The sequence below is a fragment of the Rhamphochromis longiceps genome, linkage group LG12 (assembly GCF_057381845.1).
Source record: "Rhamphochromis longiceps isolate RC_006_pf linkage group LG12, R_longiceps_female_GT1.1, whole genome shotgun sequence".
NCBI classification, from domain to species: Eukaryota; Metazoa; Chordata; class Actinopteri; order Cichliformes; family Cichlidae; genus Rhamphochromis; species Rhamphochromis longiceps.
In genome coordinates this window covers 36,264,341-36,283,896 of record NC_140568.1, presented here as the reverse complement: position 1 = coordinate 36,283,896, position 19,556 = coordinate 36,264,341, and the positions used below count along the sequence as shown (strand labels likewise).

Below are 19,556 nucleotides of genomic sequence, written 5' to 3'. Positions count from 1 at the left end.
CTTTTTATATGGCCGCTTCATTTAGCCTACTCAAAATTGTAATTCCATTCATGCAGAACGTTTAGGGACAGTTTTTTTTTTAAACTGATTTATATGGGGATCTCAAAACAAGATAATATAAATATTTTTTCCATTAAAAATTAAACAAATGTTAATTTTACCAGTTCTTAAAGGTTTCTTACGACCCTTAAAAGTCAAACCTACCTTTATTTTCCTTCTACGTCATATGACTGAATCGTGTCACGACGTCATCACCCTTCACGGAAGTCGGTGCGGTGATGATGGTGTCCCCGTTTATGTAGCAGCAGGAAGAGGATGTTTGCTTCCATTGAAAGAATAATATCACCTGCTTATACATCTTTGTAACGTAGTGAACTGCTGTAGAGTCTTTCTGCGGACCCGGTGAAGATTTAGACAGCTCACTCCCTCTCCCGGAGGCGGCCCGAAAACATGTCTCTATTCCAGTCGGCACTAGATTTCTTAGCCGGGCCCGGCTCCTCCGGAGCGGCCAGTCGGGACCAAAATGATTTCGTCGGACAAGTCGTTGAACTCGGTGACATGAAGCTGAGAATCAGGAGGGTGATCGCGGAAGGTGAGATACGTGCGCATCACAACAATAAATTTTGGTCACGTCTTCAGCGGCTAGTTATGCTAGTTAGCTGAATTTGCTAACATGTTAGCATTTGTGAAATACCTCTAGTGGAGTAAGTGATAATATAGTTAGCAAGTGCAGGACAGTGAGCCACCGAGCAAACGCCAGGTGATAATTTGGTTTGGACTGTATCTAACAAGCGCTAAATCAATTTCCAGAATTAGGTACTTCAAGGAGACGGAATAGACATTTCAAAGTTAAACTTGACGTGTCTGCTTTGTGTTACCGCTTTACACCTCACTGAATGCTGTGTGTGTGCAGGCAGAGCTGCGCTTTACGTGTCCACCTTTACCGTCTGTCTTTCTTGGAAACACGGCACTTTTTGCTTCATGAGAAAGACTTGATAAAAGTGTGAGTCAGGCCTGCCGGGCCCGAAGATATGAGTGATGACGGTGTTGTTGATTACCAAACCAATTGATTATCTGTAACAGGGCAGGCTGGAAACTCTTTACAAGTTTCAGTCGAAACAGAGCACTTGAAAAATTCTGCTGGATTGTTTCTTCTGACGTCAACAAGAGCGGCATTCCTGTGCCAGCACTGGTGCCTGCTTATTGAATTTTTTTTTGTTAAGTATAAAAATATCGTCCCACGTTTGTGGTTAGGGCTGCAGTAGAAACAAGTGAATATCACAGATGCCATAAGGAGAAACCTACTGGTAGGTTTGTGACAGCAAGGAAGGGTCTTGCTGCCTGGATTACTGCTTTTTGAGCGTGTAATAAATATATCAGAGTAGACCAATTATGTACCAATTTGGACTGATAGTTTAGCATTACAAAGCACTTAATTTGGTAATTGTCAACAGTTTAGTGTGATCTGATTAGTCGATTAGTTTGGTTTTTTTATTTCACAAACTAAATAGAAATTGTCTTCCGAGGCAAAAAGGAAAACGCTGATCTGGTGTTCCTGATTTTTAGAGGTATCACTGATTATTTGTTTTTGCTGTGTCTGGAAGTGGTATATTCTGCTTCTTGAGAGCAGGTGAGAAGAGAACATGGCATACCCTGTCAGGTTACACAACATGATCTACTCCAACATTTCACACAAACAGTCAAATAATATATTTAGATCCATGATTACTGATGTGATCTCCACCTGGTGTCTTGCAGAAAAGTGCTTAAAATTTTGGCTGATTATAGCTTCAATCTCCCAACTGTATAACTATAACCTCCAGTTGGAAAGCCAGCATATCATTTCTTCCATAGCAATTTCCCAGACATCCAAAAACCCTTAAATCTACATAGGGCATCTTTTTATTTATATTGAATACACTTTTATATTCTTAAAAGTGTCTTGGAACACATCTCTATATATCTGTTTTAAAAACCTACTCTTTGACCTACTCTAGTAGAGTGGTCATGGTATATTATTTTATTTTGTATGATGCTCCCTGAAAGCTGCTATAAATTTAGAAACTGTGGAAAGCAGTTCACTCTGAGGGTTAAGGGTGGGCTTCAAATAAACATGCTCCACTTTTCCTTTAATTATCTTTTTCTTTTTTTGTCTTGCCTCCTGTATGGTGTGCACCAGCAAACATGACTATGTTGGCAAATAAGATGGCATTTACTATTGTCTACGGCTGATTTCTACGTGTTTTGTCACATCGATTTAAAGTTGACTGAATATGCAAAGCTAGTGTGATAAAAGACTTTAGTTAAGTCGTAGTTTGTCTTGTTTTTTAATAGAGAACATGCAAAATTCACACAACCAGGAGTCCTCTGGCTGTGAGGCATCATTGCTAACCACTGTACTACTGTTCTTCAGATATACTATCAACTTTCTCTCTTTATTAGTATAATTAGTATTGTGATTTCACTTCCTGGTCCACAATAGTTCGATTCAAACAGGTTAAAGGAAACGCACAAGACCTTCCAAATGAAAGCAAATGGAGTGGAGATCATTTTACACTAAAGCGCTGCCTGTTTCAAACTCCCGTCATGCAATTTCAAAGGTGTCTTTGTTGGGACCTTTTGCTGAGACAAAAACAATGGATTGCTGTAACCAGATGGTTCTGTTTTTTTGTTTTTGTCTACTACACCAGTTATAGTCCTACAATTGTATAACCCAGGCACACATATTGTTTCAGAGTGAGATTGAATAAATTAGTGTTTGATAAAGAAGGATTTAAGGTATTTTTAAATACCTTTCTGTATTTTTTTCTTAGACTCGTTTGGAAATTGGAGCAGAGAAAATGGAGCTTTTCAGCTTTCAGTCTCTTACCTTCTGTTTTACAAAATTGTGTAAGACATTTAATCTCCGCAGGGAGGTTATCAAAATGAGTTGCATAACACAACATAACCTGTAAGGAACAACACGCTTTGTTGCGGTATTTTGTGTGAGTTGAGAGTTGAAGCACAGGCAAATAAATAAATAAATGTAGGCAGGCACGAGGTCCCTGGTGAGAGTCCCAGAAAAAGAGGTTTTATGAGAACTGGGGAAGTGACCACCATACGCGCATGGACCTATGCAAAGCAACCTGTTAAAGATTAGAAGGCTGGTAGTTGATTTACTCATGTCTGTGGTAATCTTGGCATTTCCTTGTTTGGCTGAGGCTTGGTAAGTAGAAGTATTTGAGACACACACACCCAGACTGAAGTTTCTCCTTTACTAGTCACAGTGACTCGGGGAAAAGAAAATCAAAATAATGCAAAAATCCCCCCCCCCCCCCCCCCCCAAAAAAAAAAAAAAAAACATTGTTCCACAAGTGCATCTGCTGTTTAGACAGTTAGCTTTTATTAATCCCAGATTGATAATGTTATGTCAGTTTAAGTGACTGGCTTTAAGCAGCACAGAAGTTTTTTGTAAAATATATTATGATGAGAATGGTGTTGTTCCCTATGACAGTAGTGTCTACAGAGCGGTATACTACGAAGGAAGTTCAACACCGTCAGGCTTTCTTAGCATTAGCTGGCTCAACAAAACCTTAAGCCATAGCTGGAGATAACGGGTCTCACAACAGTGGTTATCAACTTTCTCTTTTAAGCATGCTTTCCATTTCAGGCTCTGTGTGTGCTCACATAAAAAGGAGTGTTTTCATAGGTCACAACTCCTCCACACAGGCAGAGATCCTATCAGATAAAATGATAATCTAAAAAGAACAGCAATAGGCGAACAGTAAATTGATAGGATAAGATAAAATAAGATAAACCTTTATTAAGTCCCACACATGGGAAACTTTAAATTGCAACACTCTTGAAAATAAGACAAAGTATTGCTACTGAAAATCATTAATCTGGTGACTTTGCCGATTGTTTCTAACATGAAAGGTGCTCTTTAGAGCTCTGATAGTTTAAATTCGATACTTTTAAACATTAAATTAGGTTATTTGACAAAATCAATTTGTCAGCACATCAGATTAAAATACATTTTCTTGATTGAATACGTATTCTTGGTGTGTTCTCTGTTTTATAATTGCTGCAATTCTAGCAGTGTAAAAGAGAGTTAGCAACAGATTAGAATCAAGGATAACAAGGTTTAAACATTTCTTGCATCACCAAATGAATACATGTTCCAGTGAGAATGCAGGTGTCCAGTTTGCATTGCTTTAACTTTACAGCTGGGCTTCATTTGTGATCTTACTAAGTTGCAGCTTAACAAGCTGCAGAAATGACACATATTCCCATAGGAGAAAATCTATATTACAGTTAAAACTTGCTGTAAATAAAAGAATAAGTAAAAACTTTAGACCAAAACTCTGAATGTAACCTGTGCCACTTTTTGTAACACAGAAAACTCATAGCTGTTAATGTTTTATTAATTGTAATTTATAAAACAGCCCTCTACTGTGTATATATGGAGAGCGATTATTATAGAAAAATGGATTTGACGACATTATAAGCAGTCAAGGTTTTAGCTGCATCTTCAATGAACAGGATACCCAGTAGGGCTTACAGTCAGTCAGTATTGCATGAAATCAAGTGGTGCATGTTGTAATGGTTCCATTCCCAAGTTAAAAAGGAAAACAAGCACTTGAACACAGCATTAATACAAAAACTAATAATGAATTTAAATATTAAACATGTCTTCCCACGTGGTTTATTAATTAATTATTAAGTGATTTTGTCATTTTAATTTCAGAATAATTTAAACATAGACGTTTGATAATAATCCAGGACATCAACTAGACAGTGTTAGAATATATCCTGGTCAGTATCACAAAACTCTTTCAGTATCCTGAACATTTGAGAATCGTCAACCCAACACTAAATCATAAAAAACTGTAAATTAAATCCTCATCTTCTTCTTTTTTTTTTTTTTTTTTTTTTCTTTTTAAGGTGGATTTGCTTTTGTATATGAAGCCCAGGACATGAGCAGTGGTAAAGACTACGCCCTCAAGGTAAGATGAGGTGTACTGACCCATACCCTCATTGTTAAAAATGTTCCACTGTTACGTTTTGGCTGTGTTGCTCATCACTGAGCATGTATTCGTTAATGTGCGTGTCATTGTGTGCACTGTATTACCCAATGCATCAAATCAGGCACATTAGCTCTCCTTACATTGATTTTTACATTCTTCAGCACCTGCTTTTAATATGCAAAACAGACAAAGTACTGCAGGTTATTAGTACATGCACTTGTCAGCTTGTGTAATGCATTATTGTCTGCATTACACTGCTGAATCAAAACATGCCATTGGACGCGTCCCTTAACAGAAAGATTTTCCCTTTTTATCTATACAGCTGTACTAATGAGACAGTAACTTAAAAAAAATGTAGGCTTAGCAATGTGGACGGCCGCTTACCAGGTAGTTTGTTGTTCATATGCAATATGCAATTATTGCAAGTCATTTTGTACAGAATGATGAAGCTCCAAACAATTATGTTTGCACCGTTTCCTACTTACTCAATTCTGTTCATGCTCTATCATATATATATATATATATATATATATATATATATATATATATATATATATATATATATATATATATATATATATATATATATATATATATATATATATTTATATTTATTAGCTTCTCATTTAAGTATAAAAACCTCAAATGCTGAACAATTAAATTGTCCTTTGAGTGTATTTATCAGATAACCACATAAATTATCTTTAAAGTAATTGTAATTTTACTATTATTAATATTTATTTTGTTTGAAGCTAATGCTTTATAGGCCGTCTATTGCAGTATGCTAGTTCAGTCCTGTTAGGCATGTATTATGTTGATCACAGAACAAAGCAATGGTCTGTATGCATTTTTTTCCAGAGACTGCTGTCTAATGAAGAAGAGAAGAACAAAGAAATCATACAAGAAGTCTGCTTCATGGTATCCTTTAATTATTAATGAGTAAAGCACAAAAGTGTTTCTGTAAAAAGTTTTTTTTTTTTTTTTTTTTTTTTTTTTTTTTTTACTTCACACCTAATGTTAATATATAGCTGACACTAAACACCCATAGATCATCTGCCATATCTCTCTATTCAGGATTTCCTTCGTCATCACATCTCTCTTAAAATGCATCTGGTTAATTTTTTTCAGCTTTTGAGTAGTTTGCTTTTTGGACACCTGCTGTAATCTAAAACTGCGGATAGCTTAAACAAAGTAGGCTGACATGCGACAGGTGAAAACCAGCAGCTTCTGCCACTAGAAACTGGTTATGATTGTGATTTATGAAATGGCAAATTTAAGGCGAGGCTTGTCACAGCAGCAGTGTTTATTCTGTATGTTCCTTCACCTGCTGGCTCTATAGAAAAAGCTGTCCGGTCATCCAAATACGGTTCAGTTCTGCTCTGCAGCCTCCATCAGTAAAGAGGAGTCAGACACCGGGCAGGCTGAGTTTCTGATCCTCACTGAGCTGTGTAAAGGTAAAAACACACACTGCTACACACAGAAACGCACTTTTCCCAGTTTTGTTTCTTTAGTGCTGAATCAGTTCTTACTCATTCATGAAATGCACATGCAGTAATTCAGGGGTGCTGGAACTGTTTCTGAGTAACTCCCACTGAAAGGCATTCATGATGAAAGTTTCCTGTCTGTAGCCTTCGTTTCCTGCTCTGCTTCCTTTTTGTGTAGTTACAGCAGACAAGGTTTTTTTCATTCAGCAGTTTTTCAGCTTTCTGAGCAAATACCTTACTGCTTACCACAATAAGTATGTTAACAGAAATAAATCACTTGTAGGATGTGTGCAAAGCACTTTTTCTTTAATTTTGTAATTTTATTACTAAATACAAGACTTTTATCTACAGTTTCACATTCTTTTGTGTTTTTGTACCTCTTTCACCTCAGGTCAGCTGGTGGACTTTATTAAGAGGGTAGAGCAGAAGGCTCCTCTATCATGTGACACTGTGCTAAAAATCTTCTATCAGGCGTGCCGCGCTGTTCAGCATATGCACAAACAGAAGCCTCCCGTGATACACAGAGACCTTAAGGTTTGTCTGCCTCTGGTATTTAAAGGATGACTGATGTGTCAGAGAGGAGAATAAAGAAAAATGCACAATATACAGTGCAGTTATTTAGTTGGTGCTTTTACTTATGACCACGTTTTCATCATATCATGTGCTGCTGCCCTTGTTCTGTCTCAGAAGTCTTACTTATGGCAATTAAATGAAATGCTAACTCACTGCTTGGTTGATGTGTTGCAGATTGAGAACCTCTTGATTAGTAACCAGGGCACCATCAAGCTGTGTGACTTTGGCAGCGCCACCACAGTGTCACATTATCCAGACTACAGCTGGTCCGCACAGAAGAGGTCAATGGTGGAGGATGAGGTACCTAAGCATGCAGACAGTTCTTGGTGATCTTAACAGTGACCTGCTTATACACAGTGTCGGGAAGGTTACTTTTAAAATGTATTCCACTACAGATTACAGAATACATGCCCCAAAATGTATTCTGTAACGTATTCCGTTACGTTACCCAATGACAGTAACGTATTCTAAATACTTTGGATTACTTAATATATTATCATGCTTTTTACAACTACGTGAATGTACTATTGCTGTGTGATTTATTACTATTACCGAAGGTCCGCGGCTCCGAACCGCAGTAAAGGGACCTCTGACTAATACGGCAGGTTCCATGTCGGGCTTGTAGCCGAAAAATAGCTTTACTTTGTTGTGTGGGTCAACTTTGCTTGCGAGAGACAGAGAGAGGCGTTGAAAGACTGCTCCAGCGGAACTTATTGTTTTCGGAGGAAAACACAAACACAGTGTACAGTCGAGTCTTAATAGGTGCAGTGGTTATTATTATATTTACATGCTTCCAGCTCCCGTTTTTGCTCGGTGACAGCTCGTACTTTTCCACTATCCTTTTTTTTTTTTCCCTCCTCTTGCTCACAGACACATAATGTGTATGGCGGTCCATTCTCCCTGTAGCACGGACTACACTGCCCATGAGGCTACGTTCTTTAGAGCTATGCCCGTAGCATTCTGCCTATTAGCTTAGCACAACAACAACAACAACAAAAAGGCGCTCTCTCACCCAGGAGGCACATAGTCGCAGAGAGAGAGCCTCGTCCTGTAACCATGGCAACCGTAACGCTGCCGCCTGGAACAACAGAACGTAGCTGTCAAACAAACCCAAACAATCCTGACCCACCACCGCAGTGTAATCCATTTATTTCAACAAAGTAACTGTATTCTAAATACCACCTTTTTAAACTGTAACTGTAACGGAATACAGTTACTCATATTTTGTGTTTTAAATACGTAACGGCGATACATGTATTCCGTTACTCCCCAATACTGCTTATACAGTACATGCGGTGTTAAGCTGTATTGGGTATTATATGAGATGATATTTTCTGAGTTTCATTAATATTGAAGTCTTATCTAAGATTTTGAACATATAGATGGATTAATATATGAATTCTAAAGTTATTTGATTTAAGTCACTTATTATAAAGCAGATTTAAAACAACAGGAGGAGGAGTCACCTCTCATTTCCTGAAATTTTGTTTCCATGGTGCCAGACTTTCTTTTAATTTTTTTAAGTGATCTTTAGCAATAGTTCTCTACAATAGTTTTCCAGGCTTTCTGAAGGTCTGTCTTTGGGCATTGGCTCCTTTCAATCGGAAATATATTTTTAAGCCACTTAACACTGATCTACAAGTCATTCATGCTTAAAAAAATTACTTAAATATAACATAACTGACAACTTAGCAAAGAATCAACTTAGGCAATTTGTTACCAGCAGCCTGTCTCAATAGCACATCATTTGTTCTCATTTCTTTCGTTGACAAAAAAAAGTAAGAAAAAACCAAAAAGCTATCTTCAGGAGATGAACAGTATCTCAAAGTTGTGTCCTTGAGAAATAAGAAAAGCCCTTGCACAGAACCTGAGAGATGCATCTGTCTCCTCAGTTGATCTCTCTACTGTTCGGTCTCAGTGGAAGGGTGTCTGTCAAGAAGCCATTCTTAAGAAAACCAGGAGAAAATGGCAAATTAAACAAGAGCTAGATTGAAAATCAGTTATGGAATGAAAAGGCCAGAAGAAAGGTACAGCAATGAGTGTCTACAGTCGTGTGTAAAACAGTGCAGACTGTAGGGGTCTTTTATAAATTGATGGAATTATGAAGGAATAAAAGTATGGTCAGATTTAGATTCACCATGTAATACCATCTGAAAAAAACATGCACTATAACTGGAACACTATCAGTCATAGCTTGGCCTCCCCAGAGCCCGAACCTTAACATTATTGAGGCAGTGTGGGATCTTTTTGACAGAGAACAGAACAAAAGGCAGCAAACATCTAAAGAACTTTGGTTTTCCAGGTTTCATGAAGGAGATTCCAATCTTGAAGATTTCCTAATGAAATTGCAAGAAAACTTGATAGCATAAATAAAGGTGGTCATAATGGGAAATGCACGTTTCAATAAATTGCTATTCAAACGTGCATTTCCCATTTTCTTAGCAATGCAAAGAAATGAGGGAAGCTCAAAATATTTGCACAGTACTGTAAATAAGGAAAGGAATCAAAAGTATCCATAAAGTTTAAAATTAAAAAAAAAACATGACAGACAAAGAAAAATGCTATTAAAGATCCTCAGAGTGAACTAAAAGCAAGAGATAAGCAGCGAATGAAAACGGTAAATAGTAATTTCATCACTGATCACAAGATTGTGTTGATACCCTTGAATATGTGATTAGAGATTAAAGGTTGAAATCTGCTTCACAGGTAGACATTTTATATGGTTTTAATTTTTTAAAGAAAACATAAAAGGAAAACCGCAGCCACTTTGATTTCATTTTGTTTCCTTTAGTTGCTTTGTAAAAAGTAGGATGATTAATTGAGAAGACAAAAATACACGTACAAAGACAGAGTGGGTCAGTGGCAGTATTGATATGGTGTTGAGCATAAACCAGAAACCTTTAATTGGATTAATAGCCAGAGGTCCAGGAAGCCCTAAACAATCATGTAAATTATATTTGTACCATAACCACACAGCTGCCCACTTACACACTGGAGCTTTGCCACAGATGAATTTCGAATGCAGAACACCAGAGGTCTTGGCTTGTAAATCTAATAGACTTCTTGTTTACCAGGCACATGTTGCACATAATAGAATAGCATAGAATAGCCCTTTATTGTCGTTGTACATCTACAACGAAATTATGGAGATGTGAGTAATGTACTCATCTTGTGCACTTCTTGTACAGCGCACATGGCTTTTTCAGTTCTGTCTAATCGGGAGAAAGAATTTTACAAAGATTTACAAACATATGACTTAAGCTTGATATTTGCTTTCATGTCAATTCATTTTAAAAAATGTTTTTCTGTAGATAACAAGGAACACCACTCCTGCGTACCGAACGCCAGAGATGATCGATCTCTACTCCAACTTTCCCATCAATGAGAAGCAAGACATCTGGGTCAGTCATTTTCAGACATTAGTGTACCTCCATTTATAATTTAGACACAACTGACTTTCTCTTCTTCTGCCTTTGTTTTGATTGTCTTTTGATGCATGTTTTTGTGTTTTTGCTGTAAACAAAGGAGTTTGATTATTGTACTGATCATGTGTCGTCTCACATGCAGGCTCTGGGATGCATCCTCTACCTGTTGTGTTTTAAGCAGCATCCATTTGAGGATGGAGCCAAGCTACAAATTGTCAACGGAAAGTACTCCATGCCTCAGAACGACATGAAATACACTGTGTATCACGACCTCATACGTATGTACTGCCCGTCAGGCACCAGTCCATTTATTAATCGATACCAGCTAAATGCCTACAAGATAAATCTGATGCCTTAAGCCACATTATACCTTTACCAGACTGCCAGATGTTTAGCACAATAGCATTCATGTAGAAATGTCATGCAATTCAATGCAGTACAAAAATGCATTAGTGATTTAAAAACTTTTAACAATGTTAGTTTGGTTAAACAGTATACAGTTTAAAGTAAAAGTCGGATTCTTTTTCTTTGTTCACCTTAATTTCTGTGTATGTGATTGATGACCAATCGGTTATTAATTAATTTTAATCAGCTTTCTGCCATTTTTATTAATATTTTTACAATTGTGTTGTCCACAAACATCAGTTATGCTATCATAAATTTTTATTTGTATCTTTTTTATAATCATACTAACTTCAACCCACATTCTACCCATTCTCCTCCTCTTCAGGTTCCATGTTGAAGGTGAACCCAGAGGAGCGTCTGTCTATTACAGAGTTGGTCAACCAGCTCCAGGAGATAGCAGCAGCACGCAACGTCAACCCCAAGTCCCCCATTACTGAGGTAAATGCGTGTTCTAAAAGTACCCTCGTCATTGATGTAAGATGTGATAATACGGAAAAAAACACTGCACATTTACAGTAGTTATGGTAAGGCTTGCATGTCTAATCCTTTAATACGTGTAAAGTAGCTCTTGAATCTTCATCTTGAGTTCATCAGACGAGTTGGTAGCAGTTAAAACGTTTCTGCTCCAGGTATCGGTTTTGAATTGTTGACAGCTTTCACAAGTATTTTAGAGTAAACAACATGATTGGTTAAGGGCACTGAGTCTCATCCTCAGTGTGTGCCAGCCTGTGAAGAGGCTATTGACAGGCCAACCACACGGCTTCTTCCTCTGTGTGTGTTTGTGTAAATGTGCACATGTACACACACAACTTGAACACTCTCAAATTGCTGATGCGGTTACATTTGCTAAGCCTCACATACACCACACACAGACGCACAAACACACAAGCACAAAGGAGTCTGTATTCTCTTTCCCAGCGGCCTCTCTTGCCAGCTGGTAAGGTCTTAATGGGCCAAAAAAGAGGGAGAGAGACACACAGAGGTGAAGACTGAGAGAACTGAAATTTAAAGCAAACATGAAGTGATACCAACAGTTCAGTGGTAACACTGTGTTTTCATTGGCATGGTCGGTGTTGCTTTTTGTCACCTGCACCACAGTAGCTAATTGAGCACAATCAGATTTAAGATTTAATCAGGGTTTTGGAATAGAAATCGTTTTACGCTGCATGATGGCTGACCATATTCAACCTATCAGCCCCAACTCATTATGATTCTTACCGCAAATCCTTAAAAATCCAGGTACTTATCACTAAATCCTCGGTCATTGTTGTGATTGACATAAAGCTGCTTTCAGTTTCAACATTTGCCAGGTTTACACTGATTTCATTGCATTTTCCTTGTTTTGTGCTGAGTTGGTCAGTGTCAGTATCCTGAACTAAATTTATATTAAAGTACCGTTTAATCATTAGGAAATTAGCAAATCAAGGCAGATAGACTTTTTTTTACATTTCTACAAATTTCTCTCTAAACTGAATCCTGATAAGGCTGGTAAGTGTGTGCAGAGTGAAGGCAGATTTGGCGATTGCTGATCTGATTAGGGTTAAGAAGGGGTTTCCCTGCTGGATGTAAGGAGATTATAATCCTCGGACTTCTACTCCTCCTCTTCCTCCTCTCCCTGCTGCAGTTCAGCACAGACATATGGAGAGGCTGAGAGGAGGGAAAGGAGAAAACTTGTGAGGGAAGTGAGACACTGAGATGGAAATAAACAAGACAGTTACGCAGAGGCTATTTGGCTGTTGAACACAAACCCCAGATCGACAGCGATCATCTGGCACAGCCTGTTTTTAATTTGTTGTAATTTATCGACTTTTTGGAGTTACAGATTTGTATTTTATTGTTTTGTTTTGTTTTTCATTCAGGGACCTGACGTGTGCTTAACACATTTTTTTTCCTCCTCCTTTGTTTAAGGCGCTCTGACTGTTCATTTTCTATCAAGTTCCATTTTTATTTTATATATTTAAAAATTGTATATTTTTGGATTTTTTTTTTTTCTTTTTTTGGATATTTTCGATGATGTTTTTCTTTCCCGGGGTGGTTTAGCCATTGTGGGTATTTTTTTTTTTAAACACAGACAGTCCAGGTCACAGAACATCTTTCTTTCATCATAACTTTTTAAAATATTGTTGACCTGCTCGTTGCAATGTTAAGTACGTATTACTGTTGGCGTCCAGTGTATGATGGATATGAATGTCTGCAGCTGCTGGAGCAGAACGGAGGTTTTGGCAACAATGGAGCACAGCCATCAATGCAGATCCACAACAGCCATAACAATGCAGGTAAATTGTTTTTTACATTTATTTTTCTTGTTGTTGTTGTTGTTGTTGTTGTTGTTGTTGTTGTTGTATGACAGGGTTTGGGGTCAGTGTTTGTTAGTTTGTGTTTTTATTGTGTTTATTTGTTTCAGGTGTTAACACTAAAGTATAGGAGACTAATACTGAAGTTCTTGAAAACACTATTATCGATATTTTTATATTATTGATATTTCATTCTTTCCTAAATGGAAATGTCACAACATCTTTATTTGCACATTTCATATTCATGATCTGTATAACCAGCTGTGCAGTGCATTTTAGTAGAGTTGCATTATGTTTCGAGAAACTGCCTACTGCTCATTTACTTAAAGTTGAGTTCTGTACCACATAATGCAAATCAGTAATGACCTACATACGTCAACATCTAGGCAATCCTCTAAACTACCTGTTGCTGATTTTAAAACAAACACAGATTGAGCACCTGCGGGGTTTCTATAAGTCCTTTTTTTAAAAATTAGTTTAAAAAACAACTCTGGCTGGTTTGTTTTTCGGATAGACGTTCACAGGCAAGCCAGTTTATTGGTTTCTGTTTAAAATCCCTGCACAAACAGCCCTAGCACAAATGTACTCAGGTCTCAGGCCTGATTGTAGAAGGCTGAGAGAAAGAGAGAGCACCTGTCAGTCGCTGTTTGGTAGAACACCAGTCAAATGTCTATTGGTGAGAAAATGCGTGACTCCTTTTGTTGAAAAATGCCCCTGTGGGCAGGTACCATTAGAAACTGCTAAATCCACATCTTTCCTATAAAGTTTATCATTGAGCTGTGATTGAACATGACATTTAATTTCTCAACCGTATCCCTGAAAGTCACGCAATAAACACGGTAAGCTGGTATGTTAGTCACCATCCAGCTGTTGACACATTTCATACACATGCCAGGTCTTGCATATACAAAGTCCTGTGAGATCAGTAAAGGGTTCCTCTTTGTCTGAACGAGGGCCCAGTATGATGTACTGTCAGGAAACCAGCTATTTTTAATGGTAGAACAAATCCTCTTACTTGTTACAATATCTGTTCAGGTTCCTGGCATAATGAGTCAGACAGTCACTATAAATGTTTCTCAACAATATTTTTTTCAATCTGTAACACACTAATTTTGATGTATCATTAGCCTTAACCTGCTAAGAGCCTCTTGTGTAGTATAATTAGCAATGTTTATATCACGGCTGATAGTGGTGTGCTCAGATTTCAAGTTGTTTTTTTGTTTTTTTTGTATGTGAATCTGTTGCAAAAGATAATTTGATTCAAATGCACCTTAGGAAAAAAATAAACATTACATATAGAGACCATGCATTAGTATGCAACAGTGTGACTGTCCCACCATACAATAACGTCTCATTTAAATGAAGTAAATCATGAAGGATATAAAAATAACTAATTTACGTGTTGTTTTTTTTGGAAGAAGATTTAGATTATTTATAGCATAAGCTCTAAGTGCTCGTTGGGAAAATTATATTTGTGTCTGTCTGTTTATCTCAGTGAGCATAATAGGCTTATTTTTCACATAAATATCCACACAGACTTGTACGCACACAGACACACACACAGACCTGCAAGCTGTCTCCTGTCCACTCACTAAGAGGATTTCTGCACTGCCTGTCAACCATCTGTCGAAAGGCAGAATATGTTTGCTCTTTCCTGTGAGGAGTGGCTCCAACTGCCTGTTGTTGCACCTCGGCATCAGGCAGCTGCATTGCAGCTAAAATAAACTGATTTTATCTGAAATATTAATTGGTAAAACGCTTCCTTTTGAGCCCTTTTGATGAAGCCCAGAATGTAATTAAGTATTTATATGTGCATGATCATTTGTCACAAGTGTCATTCCTCTTGCAGCTAATAGGTGCTGGGTGTGCTTTCACCAGCCAAACCGATTGTAAGTGCTTAATCTCAGGCATCGCTCTAAAGTCATTATATTTACCATATTCTTCTTTTCCTCACCATTTCTTATAGGTGTATATGACCCCGATCAGTCTGGCAGTGGCCTGTTTGATATCTTAAAGGGAGGAACAGAACGCTTTTTGACAAACATAAAGGATACTTCCTCCAAGGTCATCCAGTCAGTAGCTAGGTAAGAAGCCTCTCGTTATCGGGAGTATTATTGCTACATTTATTTATTTTGCACTTTTGTCATATGTCTTTCAGTTAATCTTCATCATTATGTATGTATTTTTTATTTTGGGAGTTAACATACATTTCAGTTAAACTTTTCACATTTGACATTGGTTATGTTACGGGGTCCCCTTCCAGACCTCTCCCGGACAAACACAGGCGTAGTCGGTAAGGTATTAGTGTGGATACTTTATTTGAAACGGCCTCCCCAGTGCATAAAAAGATGGTTACAAAGACATAAAACTGAGATCCGCGCTACACAGCCTGTATGTTACAACACACTCCCCTTCATATCCGGCTCGCCGTCTCTTATATCCCGTAACCCCTCCCCCTTGGCGTCACCACCAATTCTTTATTCTAACTTTAATCCCCGTCTCCCTCCCCCAGAATTTCTTTTTCATTATACACTCACAAAACATATACATTGATACAGGCTCTCAACTATTTCCCGGAAGTCTACCCGACTTCATATACACATTAACGGCCCACGTAATGAGGCCATTCTCATGACGGTCCAGACCCACGTGAACTCATTATTTAAACCCCACACCCCCATACCATCGGCTTGCGTCACCCTGCACGATTGGCGATCTAATGGTGGCGGTGCCATACTCAGCGGACTCTGCCTTGAGACGGGTCACTCCGTCACATCATCCCCTTCCCCCTGGAGGTTGGCGATGTGCGGCAACCTAGAGAGGTAATCCGCCACCACATTGAGTGTACCTGGTCTGTGCCGGATGGCGAACCTGAAAGGTTGCAGTGAGAGGTACCAGCGTGTAAGTCGGCTATTATGATCCTTCATGGACTGGATCCAGGTAAGCGCCCGATGATCAGTCTCCAACACAAACTCTCTTCCCAGTAAGTAATACCGGAGTTTCTCCAGCGCCCACTTAATCGCCAGAGCCTCCTTCTCCACCGTCGAGTAATTGGTCTCCCGCGGCAGCAGCTTGCGGCTCAGATATAGGATCGGGTGCTCCTCGCCCGGGTCCCCTTGAACCAACACGGCTCCCAGGCCGCTCTTGGAGGCATCCACCTGGACCAAAAACTGCTTCTTAAAGTCCGGACTCCAGAGCACGGGGGTCGAACACAGGCAAGTTTTCAGTCCCTGGAACGCCTGTTCACATGCTGCGGTCCATATGACCGGATTTCGTTGGTTCTTCCCCAGTAATGTCGTCAGCGGCGCCGCCATTGTCGCAAACTGGGGCACAAACCTTCGGTACCAACCAACCAGTCCCAGGAAAGCCCGCACCTCCTTCTTGGTGCGAGGCCGAGGACAATTCTGGATAGCTTCCACCTTATCCAGCTGCGGTCGCACCTCTCCTCGTCCCACCTGGTAGCCCAAGTAGCGAGTCTCCTGCCGCGCCCATTCACACTTCGAGGGGTTCAGAGTCAGCCCGGCCTTATGAATTCTTCCCAAGACCTCCGACAGCTGCTGCATATGCTCCTCCCACGTGTGGCTGAAGATGACGACATCATCCAGGTAGGCGGCGCTATAACCGTCACAGCCCTGTAACAACTTGTCCATCAGCCTTTGGAAGGTAGCCGGTGCCCCATGTAGGCCAAAGGGCATCACGGTAAACTGGAAGAGCCCGGCAGGGGTCCTGAAAGCAGTGTACGGCCTCGACGTCTCCTCCAGTGGCACCTGCCAGTAGCCTTTGCACAAGTCCAAAGTGGTGATATACTGGGCAGCCCCAATCTTCTCCAGTAAATCCTCAATTCGCGGCATGGGGTACGCATCAAACTCGGAGATGGCATTTAGCTTTCGAAAGTCGATGCAGATGCGTAAAGAGCCATCCTTTTTGAAGATAATGACCACCGGGCTGCACCATTCGGAGCAGGACGGCTCGATCACTCCAAGCTCCAGTATCTTCTCCACCTCCTGTCGCAGCTTCTCCACCAAGTGTTGCGGAACCCGATAGGGCCGTTGCCGGATGGGCTGTCCCTCTTTTAGCCGGATCACGGGTTCAACCAAGGTAGTCCGACCTGGGTTAACGGAACACAGCGAAGGCGTCTCCTGCAGAATTTTCAGTAGCTCCGCAGCCTGCTGTGAGGTCAGATGAGTCAATACCGGAGACCTTGGATCCGTAGCCTGCTCAGGTTCACTCTGTCCTCCTCCTTGCACCACCCTGGCCATCAGTGCCTCCCTCGGAGCCGGACGGGGCTGCTCCACCCATTCCTTCAGGAGGTTCACATGGTAGGTTTGTTTCGGTTTCTTTTTTCCCGGATGATGGATCTCATATGTCACTGGTCCCATTCGGCGAAGCACGATATAGGGCCCTTGCCATTTCTCCAGCAGTTTACTGTTGGAAGAAGGGAGAAGTAACAGCACCTTTTGTCCGGGCTGAAACTCACGTTGCCGGGCCTGTTGGTCATACCAGATCTTCTGGCTTCGTTGAGCATCCCGCAGATTGGCTTCGGCCTCGGCCTGGTACCGCTCCAACCGCTCTCTCATCTCCAGCACAAACTGCACCACCCCTTTCTCATTTGGAGCCACGGTCGAAGACTCCCACCCCTTTCGAACGAGATCAAGCGGCCCCTGTACCTCCCACCCATAGAGTAACTCAAAGGGGGAGAACCCCGTGGACGCCTGTGGAACCTCTCTATACGCGAACAAAAGAAAGGGTAACCACTGGTCCCAATCTTTTCCCGTGTCTGACACAAACTTCTGTAACATCCGTTTGAGAGTCTGATTAAACCTCTCCACCAACCCATCTGTCTGTGGATGGTACGGTGACGTCTTGATGGCCGAAACGCCTAACTGAGTGTGGAAGAGCTGCATTAACTTCGACGTAAAGTTAGTCCCTTGGTCGGTCAAAATCTCATCAGGTATCCCCACCCGAGAAAACAACTGTATCAGTGCGCGCAGAACATTAGGGGCTGTGATTGCTCGCAACGGAAACGCCTCTGGGAAACGGGTCGCGTAATCACACACCACCAATATGTACTGATAACCCCGACCACTTTTTACTAACGGACCCACAATGTCCATAGCTACCCTACGGAAGGGGATAGAGATGACCGGCAAGGGTTGTAGCAGAGCCCGATCCGATTTGCGCGCTGGGCAAGTTTTCTGACACACCGGGCATGCACGACAGTACTTCTGTACATCCGTATACATTGACGGCCAAAAGAAACGCGTACTAACCCGTAAATAGGTTTTTTGGCGACCCAAATGGCCTGCCCAGGGGAGGGTATGAGCTAAATGCAGAATGAGAGGTCTACAACTAGCAGGGATCACAAGCCGCTGGTGGTCCCCATCAACTGCATACAACACATTTTTCTCAACCACAAACTTCTCTTTTCCTCCCCATTTCCCTGTTCCCCCTTCAGGCACATTAGCAAACAACACTTCCAACGTCTCATCCTCCCTTTGCAACACAGAAATATTTTCAGGTACATCCCATTTCATGTTCTTATTGCCCGGTCCCTGGGACCATAGCTGCTTCTCAAAGCGGCGTTGGCGACGAGATTTTCTCGGCCCTTTCGTGCCACCCTCGCACAGACTACTGTCCAAGTCTGGCAGGGGTTGGCATCCCGCCTTCGCCTGGGCCCTAGTGACCACTGGGCCTAACACCTTCATTTGAACATTCCCCGTTTCCCTCCCTTTTGTCTCTGTGTCCCGCTCTTCTTTTTCTTGCAACAAATCCATCAGCACAGGCACATCCATCCCCAGAATAACCTCTACTGGCAAATTCTGTACCACCCCAACAGACAATAAATATGGCTGGTCATTAATAGTCACTGTTATTTCCACCTTTGGGTAGGGATGTTTGTCACCATGCACACATAACACTTCTTCTTGTCGACTATAGTCCACACAGTTCACTGGTACCAAGCTTTGCTTAATTAATGACATAAAACTACCAGTGTCCAGCAGCAGTAACCCGCTGCCCATTTACCATTACAGTTTTATAGCGTTGCCCCTCAGCTGGCTGGACCTTTGTTGGTTCCGCCTCCAGCCGAGGTGCATAGCAGGCCCCAGTGACTTTGGCCTTCCGGATGGGGCACACCGAGGCTTTATGGCCTGGCTGCTGGCAGTAATAACAAAGAAAGTCCTTACCCGCTCCTCGTAGAGTGGATACCTTGGGGGCCCCGGATGGCTCGGGGTTACTCTCCCGCTTCAGCAGACCCGCGGATTGCGGGGACGATCGCTGTGGCGTCCCAGCTGAGCGGACCGGGGCCGCTCCTCTCCGCGCATTGAAATACTGCGTCACCAACTTGGCTGCGGCCAGTCCGTCCGCGGG

General features: G+C 40.9%; 1 protein-coding gene across 2 annotated transcripts in view; it reads left to right on the top strand.

Moving 5' to 3' along the window:
- The first annotated feature begins 258 nt into the window (after positions 1-258).
- Positions 259-19,556, top strand: part of gak (cyclin G associated kinase) — a 32,172-nt gene continuing 12,874 nt past the window's right edge. For both annotated transcript variants that reach the window (XM_085426127.1, XM_085426126.1), the window contains exons 1-11: positions 259-592; positions 4,924-4,985; positions 5,865-5,924; positions 6,346-6,460; positions 6,882-7,024; positions 7,238-7,363; positions 10,375-10,464; positions 10,631-10,766; positions 11,219-11,331; positions 13,091-13,169; positions 15,154-15,271. In XM_085426127.1, coding sequence (XP_085282253.1) covers positions 451-592; positions 4,924-4,985; positions 5,865-5,924; positions 6,346-6,460; positions 6,882-7,024; positions 7,238-7,363; positions 10,375-10,464; positions 10,631-10,766; positions 11,219-11,331; positions 13,091-13,169; positions 15,154-15,271 — 1,184 coding nt within the window. In that variant the 5' untranslated portion in view covers positions 259-450. The remainder of the gene's footprint in view (positions 593-4,923; positions 4,986-5,864; positions 5,925-6,345; positions 6,461-6,881; positions 7,025-7,237; positions 7,364-10,374; positions 10,465-10,630; positions 10,767-11,218; positions 11,332-13,090; positions 13,170-15,153; positions 15,272-19,556) is intronic.